Raw genomic sequence first — 12,356 nt, forward strand, 5'->3', positions numbered from 1 at the left:
GTGCAACAATGACCGGTATTTATGTAACCGGTTGCTTGTGGTAACATAGCACTCAATCCTGGCGATTCCACCGGTGGTCTGATCATGTAAAATGGTTAAGATTTGACAAAGTTATGAGCCCTACAAGGGAAAGCCATAAATTTAGAGGATATTATGATATATTGTATCTAGACCATTGCAACCGGTATTTTTTGACCGGTATTTACATGACCGGTTGCTTGTGGTCACATAGCACTCAATCCGGTGATTCCACCGGTGGTCTGACCATGTAACATAGTTAAGATTTGACAAAGTTAGGAGCCTTACAAGAGAAAGTCACAAAGTCAGAGGATATATCATATCTAGACCATTGTGACCGGGATTTTTCAACCGGTAGTTATGTGACCAGTTGCTTGTGGTGACATAGCACTCAGTCCGGTGATTCCACCGGTGGCCTGACCATGTAAAATGGTTAAGATTTGACAAAGTTATGAGTCTTACAACAAGAGAAAGTGACAATTTCAGAGGATATATCATGTCTAGACCATTGTGTCCGGTATTTATGTGACCGGTTGTTTATAGTAAAACATAGCACTCAATCTGGTGATTCCACTGGTGGTCTGACCATGTAAAATGGTTAAGATTTGACAAAGTTATGAGCCCTACAAGAGAAAGCCATAAATTTAGAGGATATTATGATGTATTGTATCTAGACCATTGCAACCGGTATTTTTTGACCGGTATTTACGTGACCGGTTGCTTGTGGTAATGTAGCACTCAATCCGGTGATTCCACCGGTGGTCTGACCATGTAAAATGGTTAAGATTTGACAAAGTTATGAGCCTTACAACAAGAGAAAGTGACAATTTCAGAGGATATATCATGTCTAGACCATTGTGTCCGGTATTTATGTGACCGGTTGTTTCTAGTAACAGTACTCAATCCGGTGATTTCACCGGTGGTCTGATCATGTAAAATGGTTAATATTTGACAAAGTTATGAGTGCTACAAGAAAAAGTCACAAATTCACTGGCAGAGGATATATGATATCTAGACCATTGTGACCAGGATTTTTCAACCGGAAGTTATGTGACCAGTTGCTTGTGGTAGCATAGCACTCAATCCGGTGATTCCACCAGTGGTCTGATCATGTAAAATGGTCGAGATTTGACAAAGTTATGAGTGCTACAAGAAAAAGTCACAAATTCACTGGCAGAGGATATATGATATCTAGACCATTGTGACCGAGATTTTTTGACCGGTAGTTATGTGACCGGTTGCTTGTGGTAACATAGCACTCAATCCGGTGATTTTACCGGTGGTCTGATCATGTAAAATGGTCAAGATTTGACAAAGTTATGAGCCTTACAAGAGAAAGCCACACATTCAGAGGATATGTTATATCTAGACCAGTGTGTCTCCAGCTCTACCTTAGGGTAGTTTACCTCTGTTCCATTTCTACTCCAGACTTGTCCACAGCAGTCTTACTCTGGGTTTCCTTGAACCTTTGGAGTTCCGCCGAACTCCCCTAGTGTCTGACCTCCGGAAACCTCTGGACTTTGTTGGACTTCCCTCCTGCCTCTCATAAATTAAGGGCACATACTTGGGTAAGGGGTGCAGCACACAAGCTGAAGTCAAGCCCTTTGAGTTCTCCTTCCTTTGAGCATGACCTTAACATCCACAGACAAAACCTTGTGATGCTGTGTACTCACCCTCTCCTGGTGGTCCATCCTCTGGGAAAGGTTTTCCTACAGGAACACAGCTGCAGAATGATATGGGGACCATTCCTAGACAGATTTAGAGTATGTACACCAGGTTGGTACATCAGGATACCTACAGAATCCTTCTATACAGGCTAAAACTTCTAAGATTGCAGTTGTCACATTTTTGGTGTTTTCCCCTACTTTACCATTGCATAAATGATCCAGACTACTCATGTATTATCCTTACTACATATATACCTACTTCTCATCCCAAGGATCAGTTAGAAATATGGTATAATATTGTTATCTAAGGGAAAGGGGGTATGTGTACTGATAAGGGGCCTACATTCTCCAATGGACACAATCTAGTAATCAGATGCTTGCAATATATTCTAAGCATGGTCAATATCATGGTCTCAGATTTATAAAAGGATCCACTAACAGTTGAGAGCTAGGGCAGTGAAATATCTCTGAAATAGAGTGTGGGAAAGTCCAAAAGCCCAAAAGATCGAAACTCACCAGTTTGGTGTATATGTAGTGGTTGGACTTTTACTTACCAATCCTAATATTTCCTCACCACACTCTTCTACAAAGACTTTACCTTCAGGGCAATGTGTATTTTAGGTTCATTATGTAGTCTACTATACATACTACTGCATTTTTAATAAAATCTTTGGTGTGTGTGATATGTGTCAGTGACTTTCAGTGACAGGGGTAAATTGTCATATGTCAAGCCTATGTTGTTTTACTTATCTTACCGTCAATACTTGAGGGATCTTTCCAGAATTTTAGGACCATGACTAGGGATATACATGGGACATATCCCAAGTGTCTGATTACCAATAACATCCTTGATAGTGTTGGAGGGTTCTTATCAGTTATGTTTTCATGTATATATGCTATATTGTTTGATGTAGCCCTTCAGGGGGTCAACTAAGTGGTGGAATATGTTAATATATACTCCTAAATATGTTTTGACAGTGCTAGAACACTCTCCTATCAAAGGGGCAAAATGGAATCCCCTGATTGAGTGCTACATTACCACAAGCAACCGGTTGCAAAAATACTGATTACAATGGTCCAGATATAAGCTGATACAACACTGTATCCTTTGAATTTATGACTTGGTCTTATAAGGCTCAGAACTTTATCAAATCTTAACCATTTTACATGATCAGACTACCGGTGGAATCACCAGATTGAGTACTATATTACTGCAAGCAACTGTTCACAAAAATACCGGTCACAATGGTCTAGATATAACATCCTCTAAATCTGTGGCTTTATCTTGTAAGGCTCGTAAGTTTGTCAGATCTTAATGATTTTGCATGATCAGACCACCGGTGGAATCACCGGATTGAGTGCTATGTTACAACAAGCAACTGGTCACATAGATACTGGTCAAAAAATACCAGTTACAATGGTCTAGATACAATATATCATAATATCCTCTGAATGTGTGGCTTTCTCTTGTAAGGCTCATAACTTTGTCAAATCTTGACCATTTTACATGATCAGACCACCGGTAAAATCACCGGATTGAGTGCTATGTTACCACAAGCAACCGGTCACATAACTACCGGTCAAAAAATCTCGGTCACAATGGTCTAGATATCATATATCCTCTGCCAGTGAATTTGTGACTTTTCTTGTAGGCACTCATAACTTTGTCAAATATTAACCATTTTACATGATCAGACCACCGGTGAAATCACCGGATTGAGTACTGTTACTAGAAACAACCGGTCACATAAATACCGGACACAATGGTCTAGACATGATATATCCTCTGAAATTGTCACTTTCTCTTGTTGTAAGGCTCATAACTTTGTCAAATCTTAACCATTTTACATGGTCAGACCACCGGTGGAATCACCGGATTGAGTGCTACATTACCACAAGCAACCGGTCACGTAAATACCGGTCAAAAAATACCGGTTGCAATGGTCTAGATACAATACATCATAATATCCTCTAAATTTATGGCTTTCTCTTGTAGGGCTCATAACTTTGTCAAATCTTAACCATTTTACATGGTCAGACCACCAGTGGAATCACCAGATTGAGTGCTATGTTTTACTATAAACAACCGGTCACATAAATACCGGACACAATGGTCTAGACATGATATATCCTCTGAAATTGTCACTTTCTCTTGTTGTAAGACTCATAACTTTGTCAAATCTTAACCATTTTACATGGTCAGGCCACCGGTGGAATCACCGGACTGAGTGCTATGTCACCACAAGCAACTGGTCACATAACTACCGGTTGAAAAATCCCGGTCACAATGGTCTAGATATGATATATCCTCTGACTTTGTGACTTTCTCTTGTAAGGCTCCTAACTTTGTCAAATCTTAACTATGTTACATGGTCAGACCACCGGTGGAATCACCGGATTGAGTGCTATGTTACCACAAGCAACCGGTCATGTAAATACCGGTCAAAAAATACCGGTTGCAATGGTCTAGATACAATATATCATAATATCCTCTAAATTTATGGCTTTCCCTTGTAGGGCTCATAACTTTGTCAAATCTTAACCATTTTACATGATCAGACCACCGGTGGAATCGCCAGATTGAGTGCTATGTTACCACAAGCAACCGGTTACATAAATACCGGTCATTGTTGCACCCCATAATACCGGCCCACCCGTCTCCATTGCACCCTATCATGCCGGCCCACCCGTCTTCATTGCACCCCATATCACCGGCCCACTCGTCTTCATTGCACCCTATATCACCGGCCCACCCATCTCCATTGCGCCCTATAATGCCGGCCCACCCGTCTTCATTGCACCCCATATCACCGGCCCACTTGTCTTCATTGCACCCCATATCATCGGCCAGCTCGTCTTCATTGCACCCCATATCACCGGCCCACTCGTCTTCATTGCACCCTATATCACCGGCCCACCCATCTCCATTGCGCCCTATAATGCCGGCCCACCCATCTTCATTGCACCCCATATCATCGGCCAGCTCGTCTTCATTGCACCCCATATCACCGGCCCACTCGTCTTCATTGCACCCAATAACACCAGCCGACTCGTCCTCATTGCACCTCCTTTACCGGCCCACCCGTCTCCATTGCACCTGCTATACCGGCCCACCCGTCTCCATTGCACCTGCTATACCGGCCCACTCGTCTTAATTGCACCATATTTACCGGCCCACCCATCTCCATTGCACCTGCTATACCGGCCCACCCGTCTCCATTGCACCTGCTATACCGGCCCACTCGTCTTAATTGCACCATATTTACCAGCCCACCCATCTCCATTGCACCTGCTATACCGGCCCACCCGTCTCCATTGCACCTGCTATACCGGCCCACTCGTCTCAATTGCACCCTATTCTCCGGCCCCCTCGTCTTCATTGCACCTTATGTACCGGCCCACTCGTCTCCATTGCACCTCATTTACCGGCCCACTCGTCTCCATCACACCCCAGTTCCCCGGCCCACTCGTCTATATTGCACTCCATTCCTCTGGCCCACTCATCTATCACACACTGGATTCACTACTACTATTCATAATTTCCTATATAGTACATTGCTATACTACCATCTATACTATATACACCCGGCCCATCCGTTTGCCTTGGACACTCCACCCCCTCGGCCCACTCGTCTAACACGGTACAATTATTGCCATGGGCCGGCACCGGGTGGCCCGTCTCTATTGGTACATTGTCACGCCCGGCTGCCCGTCTGAGACGGGTGAATTCACTGAAGGGGCTCCGTCCGTTGCGTCTTGGAAAGGTCTGGCGCGTTGATCTAATCTCTGGCGCGTTGATCTAATCTATAGCGAGCTGGGGTAAAGGCCGGGGCGTCGAGGAATGGTTTTGTTGTGTCGGGAGGGGAGGTACTAAGGGCGTTGTAGGTGTTGGCACGGCTTCGGCGTTTCTTGGTTGAGGTGTTCTTCGAGGTGGCCAGTGCAGATGGCTCGTTCTGTTGGAGGCGTAGCTGTGCGTTAGGGTGGTAGTACTTAGTAATTGCGAGAATTCTAAGTTGGTCAAAAGACCGGGTTCTAGAAGAGAACGATCAGCAGATCAAGGAAGAGATCAGCGGATCAAACTCGGGGTGCAAGGGGTTGCTCGAGAACAATTCCCCTCGCGGTGGGCTCCAAATTTGTAAGGCTAGTTGTGAGTTCGAAGGGGAAATGTAACAAGACGAAGTAGATAAGTGACGAGCGCAACGGCGAACGAGACGAGTAGAGTAAACGTATATGTCGAGGACTTTCTGCGATGGTTTTCGATCGAGCTTGGAGCGGGGAATCAGCGTCTAGGATTCTGCTATAGGTATGAGTGTACATGGGCGGTTTATATACGTTTTCGAGTACTTGGCTAGACCTGAATGAGAATACGAAGCATATGGAGAGGTGAAAATACTTCGGTGAAGCAAGGAGATCGTGGAGCGTGAGCACAAGGTGAGATAACGAAAGAAAGTGAAAAGGAGATGTAAAGGAATGTATCCGCGTGACTCGGATGCGAAGAGTGACGCTCTTCGCATCAGTGTGTCACATGGACGAGTTCGAACGCGTGGCGATTCGATCGTCTTCATTTTGAAGCGCGGTCGGGGCATAAAGGATATTGAATCCTTACAGTAATAATCGTTGTCGGAAAGTAAAATGTGAGTAGAGATGTAGTACTACTGGTAAACGGGTGACACTATCTAGACATCTGTGGAACCAGCCTACTAGTAGGGTCGTTATAAAAAATCGCCCAACTAGTCATCGCGATTGGCATGAAGCTTGCTCCCCAACTACCACTGAAGCAGCATTACCGACCTTAGGATAGAAAGGAATATGAACCATCCGTGGCAAGGAAAAACCGCCAGTCTAAACTTGGCTCGACTGGAGATCAACCATCCACGTCAAAGAAACGTGACGAGGATCGCTTCCGTCTCTTGCAAGTCCACTCCAGAGCTGACAGGTAATATGTCGACAGTCAGGTGCCCGCTAACTCTACCATCGCTAGTCTCATATGTCTGACCTCCCCAGGTCAGATTAGTGGTATCTGTTGCATACCTACGGATAGCCTTAGCATTCAGACCGCGACGATCGATGAAATAGCCATACCCAATTTTCAGCGTCTTCACACTCATCTCCTTTGCAGTATTTCCGGAACCAGTGAAAGAAAAATCGATGTGAGTCGAGTTCCTCTCACCAGCGCCAACAAAGTATGCGATCGTGTTTATGAGCACGGCCTTCGAGAGGACACCGTTTTCGTAAAATGCATAGCCTGACACATCATTCTCGTCGATGACAATTTCGACTGCTTGCGTAGTTCCAGATGTCCCGATAGCCTCTGCGGCGATGATAGCGGCGTAGTACGGTGGTTGTATGTGTGGTGCCAGTGGTGCAATGGGAGAGCCATCGAGGATTGAGTAGTTAAGCGTCACGGGCTGGATCTGCGTAGGAGAGGCTTCAATGAGCGACACTGCATTGCCTCAATTGTGGTACCGACCAAATTGTACTTGTAGCCAATGCCCTCGTGGAAGTGTATGCGACTGATACCAATTTGTGTGGCATACAAAGAGTAGTCGAGTAACCAGAGGGCAGCGCCAGCTGTATTGCTGACATCTGATAGATAGAAAAGGATACTCATATGTAAGTCATTTATCGTCTGTTTATGTTGGTGATTTACCAGGTGCACCGTGGCAACTCATACCTAACAACAAGTTAGTAATCATAGCGCCGTCAAGCAGTTCTCGAATGACAACTTACTATTTGTCTCCCCGAGGATATAGTTTAGACCATTGGCAAAGGTTGCCTCAATATCGGGGTTGAACACGGAGAGATTACCGCGGATATAGCTCTTGGTCATCAAATCCTGCAGCACGGCTCCGCCGCCAGTACAGAACGAGCCACTGTACTGGTGTTGCGAAATGCTAACCAGGAAATTTAGCACACAATCCAGTTTCTGACGCCGTGTTTGACATACGTCTCGATTAGCTCGCCTGCAGGGGATTCAAGGATGCCAAGGTTGAATATAGCTTGAGGAGAGAAGCCACTAAGGTTGTTGTGAGAAGATCCAGCGAATGCAGCGCCGATCAATTTTGTATATGATGTGTTGGAGAGGTTGGCTGTCATCGACACGTTATACGCAAATTTCTCCCACCTTTATGCTGATCAGCACTACTCAGGCAGCCATCACCGTGAACTTACTCAGAGACATATTCTTGTACATTCCAGCTGCTGTTACGACCACCATTGTCGTAGTAGAGATCAGCCTCGTTACCGACCTCGATGAACTTCAGCGTGATGCCTTTCTCTACTACAGCAGGGGAGGAAAATGCGTTCATAAGCGCAACAGTTTCGAGGTTGGCTGCCGTAAGATTGTACTCCCTCAGGTTGACGCCCCAGTGAACCTGCGTCCCTGAAGGAAAGGTCTAGTCAGTTGCTTGAGTGTCCTCGTAAAAATAGATTACCCTGTGGGAGATGAGAGATGATGTCATAGAAGCCTTGCCCAACAGTGATATTAGTGGCTTCTGGATATGGCGTGATGGCGGTCGAAGCAGGGAAAATATCTTCTTCGTACTGCACTCTATTTAACACGCATGTCAATTCAACACCAAAAGGAATTTACTTCGATATCATAGCTGAAGTCAGTGTGGTCCTCTGAGTCAGCACCTATTCTCACAAACGGAGGAGTGTTGGTGATTTGGACCAAGTTATCAAGGACGTTGTTGAAAAACGTGTTCGGTTCTGTCGTCCCTGCCCAATCGACCCATCTATCTTGCTCGATTGAAAGTGAAACGAGGTTGCCCTTAACTGATGCTGCACCCGAGGGCGCAACGAGCGGGATTGTAAGCTCGATCGCCGAGACCATGGGAGCGACGAGCATGAGGAGGTAAGCAACCCGCATAAATCGCGACATGATGGGCATCTTCTGGTGAAAAGCCATGAAATTTTGCAGGTCATATTTCTGAGAGCAACTTGATCATATATACAATTGGAGGAGGGCCGGAGTGACCGAAACTACGATCCGGCACCGTCTTTACTGAGCCTCGTGACCGCGAACACTTATAGCACGCGCATGAGTGCATGCCGTGCATGTGTGCGGCTGTGGTCACATTGGGCAGTCCGTGACGAGGACACAATATACCCCAGGTTTCGAGGTCTGTTAAATTAGCGTGTTTTTCTCCCATCACTGTTAATTCACCGAGCAAAAGGATTCTCCGCTGCATTTACGATCCCGCAATTCGGAATCGCAATTGGAAGATTGCTTAGTGGGAAAACAGCAACACTATCATGATGTTGACGATCTTGAAGTTAAAGGTTAAGTATAAGAAGGGACTGACAATCGAGGTATCAACGCCATCCGATGAGTAGCTAGGCGGATTTGAAGGTGTGCAGGTAACGGCAGCGCTTCTTTGATTTGGCACGGAGCATCACATCCGGAAAATTGCAGCGAGACAAGTTGCAATTGAAGGCACATGATATTGAGTAAGCGAGCGACCCGCCCAATATCACAAGATACGCTGTGGTTGGTTTCGTTATCGGACTTCCTCGGGCTGACATGGAGCATCTTGGTAGGATCAACCATGCATCATCATTCGTCCCGTTTGGACCGACGCGACGCACATTCTGGTTCCATTCTGCTAATTATCCTGATTTTTGCGCACGCCATCGTTCTTTCCAATCTGAGTAGACTGTTCCAATATGACGAACCAACCGATTGTCGTTCCATCATTCCGGGGGCAGGCGGCTCGAATTAAGGCATGAGCCCTACTGTCGATCGTCGACCTGAAGCGTAGTCTGCAACACAAATGAATACATTTCATGATAAAGAGACACCCACGAAGCGGCCCATCTGTGAGGTCTGCGCACAAGCCATGATTATTTATTTCCTTGTTAGTGGAACTTAGACTGTCACCAGTGCGGTGGTTCGTAACCTGCAGCAACGTGGTTTCATTTTCGATGCATGAAGAGGAAGTCACTCACCCGTAGTGATCGATAGTGGGAGAGCCCGAGATGAACCAGAAGACGTCGGTAGTATCTTTCATGGGAAGTGCTCGGCGGCCTTGCCCTGAGTGCCAGCAGCAGTACACTTGAGATACTTGAGGGATGATAGTTGACTTGTTCAGAAACGTAGCGATACTCCTTCTCAAGTCTTAACGTATTGAGAGTGTTTAGCTCTGGATGGGTTGAGCATCTGATTGCAAGGGACGCATGGATGGTACTTACGAGCATACGATTAAAATTAAACGGTTTAGCTGTACATACGGGCAATGGTCGAAGAATAATTTGACATCGCAAATGCGGCCACAGATGCTATCCGTCGTTACGGATCTCTCCTGCAAGCAGCAACATTGACTATCAAATGATGAGTCCCCACGATCAGCAATCACAAAAGTGAGGCGCTCACGATACTCCGAGAACTCCATGTCCTCCGCCTTCATTCAAATAAGGTCGAGTGCACAGAGTCCGCAGCCAAAGAAAACTCACCATCCGCTGCAACATATTCGTCAAATCCATTGAAATACCATCCTTCAGCACAGACCACAGACTCGTGCTCGGCCTGTTATCTGAACTGATCGACAGCCTGTCTGCACGACCGATAGACACGGCAAGATGCAATAGGGTTTTCCCTGAGCCTAGTGGATGCACGCCATTGGGTGATATGGCTCTGTGCGATAGGAGTAGCCGTACAATAGCGACTTCGGATTTAAATGAGGGAGGGCAGGAAAAGCAAGAGAAACCGATGACTTACCGCAATCACAGCGAATAGTGAAGCAGCAGCGCCAGCGCTTGTTGAGGTCTCCATTATCGCAGGTTGTCGTTGCCAATTTCAGTGAAAAAGGGATGCAAGAGAGTGGGAACCAATATTTAAGTACGTAGATCTTCCGGGCGTTGCCGGTTGTATACGTTTGTCATCCGACCACGACGACCAGCTGCAGCGACTTTAATCGTATCTTCATGCTGAGCTCATCGTGTCTATCGGGTGACCCATCTGGTAGACCCAAGGAGCTCCTCACTTGGATGATATCCCACCCCTTTCGTTACTCTATGAACATCCAGGTCTCATATAATCGCTTCTTTGCCCTTGATACTCTTAGCTTCAGAGTGCCAGGGCTGATTTCATGATCTTCCTTCCACTGACCACAGCTCACCACGCTCAGCAACTTCATTTTCACGCCTGATCGCTGAGCTCCTTTTGTATACCAAATTGTCACGAATTCCGAATGGTTAATGTTGATCTGGTAGACACAAGGAATTCCTCGCCTGGATGATAAGCCACGGCCTCCGCTACTCAATGTGAAGGTCCTATGCGATTAATCGATTCTCTCGGCTTCAGAATGCCAGGGCTTACCACACAGGTCCTTTCTGCTGGCATGTGTTCACCATGTGCGGTAATACATTACATGCACGAATGTTTTTTTTCTATATTCTGACTCACCTCTTGCGATTTCCAATGACGTACTTCCTTCCCAAGACTTCAACCGGTCATTGCATTTGCAGCCCGACCACCCTGGAGGGCATGTATCATGCTGAAGCACCCATAGTGTTGTCCCTTCCGGTGCTCCATGTTTACCGGACGAACTTAAAGCCAAGCTTTATCTTGGGCAGAAGATGGACTTCGATCGTCCTGGTTGACGAACCTCGGCTGTGGTAACTCAAGATGAGTTTTAGATGTACACTCGGCTACACCCTTTCCTCTCGAAGGCTCTTTCCACGGTACCGAGTCTTGATCTCGCGTATTTCTCGCAACTTGCATCGCTTCTATTCACTTCGCTTTTACCCCTTTAGTGTTCGCACTCGAATTATTTTTTATCGCCGACGCCCTCGAGCTTTGCACTGAGGGTGCGAGAATATATTATTGGTTACGCGGACACCCCGAGCTTGCATTCGGGATGTCTCGCTTCACCTATACTCAATACCGGCCGAAGGGCTCACGAAGTGAAGGGTGACACTGATTAACTGATGGTGACTCGTGAGCCTCGGTGCAGGTCAGAATAGTTCTGCCAGAGTCGTCAGACGCGCTAATGTTCGCGCCAGATTGGAGTATAACTGGAACTGGCTTGTTGCAATGCGAAGTTTTCAAAAGAGCATTGTATGCTGGTCGTCACTGGTCAGTTGTAGATAGTGTTCCGAGTGAGAGAGAGTGAAGAATGAAACATAGAGTAGTAGGCCACTAGGAGAGCAGACGTCTACGTCGGTCGTGAATGGGCAGTTGCTCGAAGACGAATACTTACGATTTCCGTTCCATTCCCACTGGCTGTTACTCGCAAATGAGATGTATATTGCTTGCACAAAATTAAATGGGCGAAATAAAATGTAATTGAGTAGGGCTACTGAGTACAAGGCTAGTACTTATGGATGAGTCGGCGACACGGTATGCGTGCATCGCTTTGACTAATTTGGGTGCTAAAAGTACCGGAAAAAGTACCGCTCGAGGCCGAGTTTTGAAAAAATCGCACTGCAGTTTCATATACAACACACTAGTACTGCATGATATTGGGGCCATCACAGTAACTCTCATCACAGCCCGGGATCACACAGGAAACACTTCATTGTCCGAAAAAGTCATTTCGAATCTTTGTTGATGATCTGGTCCACAAAACAGCATTATACTGTAATAGCAACACTTACCGATATCAAAATGGTCGAACTTGCAAAGTTTCTGTGCCATTTCCACCAACGCCGCTCTTACATTCGCGTTCC

At 46.0% G+C, this 12,356-nt stretch overlaps 3 protein-coding genes across 3 annotated transcripts; 1 reads left to right on the forward strand and 2 right to left on the reverse strand.

The window, feature by feature from the left end:
* Window positions 1-6,553: 6,553 nt before the first annotated feature.
* EDB91DRAFT_1185608 (glycoside hydrolase family 79 protein) lies at window positions 6,554-8,543 on the reverse strand. Its single transcript, XM_041320489.1, has 9 exons — window positions 8,278-8,543; window positions 8,120-8,228; window positions 7,857-8,067; window positions 7,633-7,809; window positions 7,416-7,579; window positions 7,336-7,359; window positions 7,156-7,271; window positions 6,768-7,099; window positions 6,554-6,716 (listed from the first exon to the last, which is right to left on the reverse strand). The coding sequence occupies exons 1-9, from the start codon at window positions 8,533-8,535 to the stop codon at window positions 6,563-6,565; spliced, it is 1,545 nt and encodes a 514-aa protein (XP_041168437.1). The 5' UTR covers window positions 8,536-8,543; the 3' UTR covers window positions 6,554-6,562.
* A 432-nt stretch (window positions 8,544-8,975) lies between these two features.
* Window positions 8,976-9,662, forward strand: EDB91DRAFT_1185622 (uncharacterized protein). The gene is made up of 3 exons (XM_041320490.1): window positions 8,976-9,513; window positions 9,568-9,586; window positions 9,636-9,662. The coding sequence occupies exon 1, from the start codon at window positions 9,128-9,130 to the stop codon at window positions 9,407-9,409; it is 282 nt and encodes a 93-aa protein (XP_041168438.1). The 5' UTR covers window positions 8,976-9,127; the 3' UTR covers window positions 9,410-9,513; window positions 9,568-9,586; window positions 9,636-9,662.
* Window positions 9,556-10,458, reverse strand: EDB91DRAFT_1090087 (uncharacterized protein; the record flags this gene model as incomplete). Its single annotated transcript, XM_041316622.1, has 7 exons — window positions 9,556-9,586; window positions 9,636-9,720; window positions 9,743-9,846; window positions 9,879-10,007; window positions 10,060-10,087; window positions 10,140-10,212; window positions 10,405-10,458. The coding sequence occupies 7 exons, from the start codon at window positions 10,456-10,458 to the stop codon at window positions 9,556-9,558; spliced, it is 504 nt and encodes a 167-aa protein (XP_041168439.1).
* Between the last annotated feature and the right edge of the window lie 1,898 nt (window positions 10,459-12,356).

Source organism: Suillus paluster (genome assembly GCF_016628075.1).
Source record: "Suillus paluster strain FC165 chromosome Unknown EDB91scaffold_499, whole genome shotgun sequence".
Classification (NCBI taxonomy): domain Eukaryota; kingdom Fungi; phylum Basidiomycota; class Agaricomycetes; order Boletales; family Suillaceae; genus Suillus; species Suillus paluster.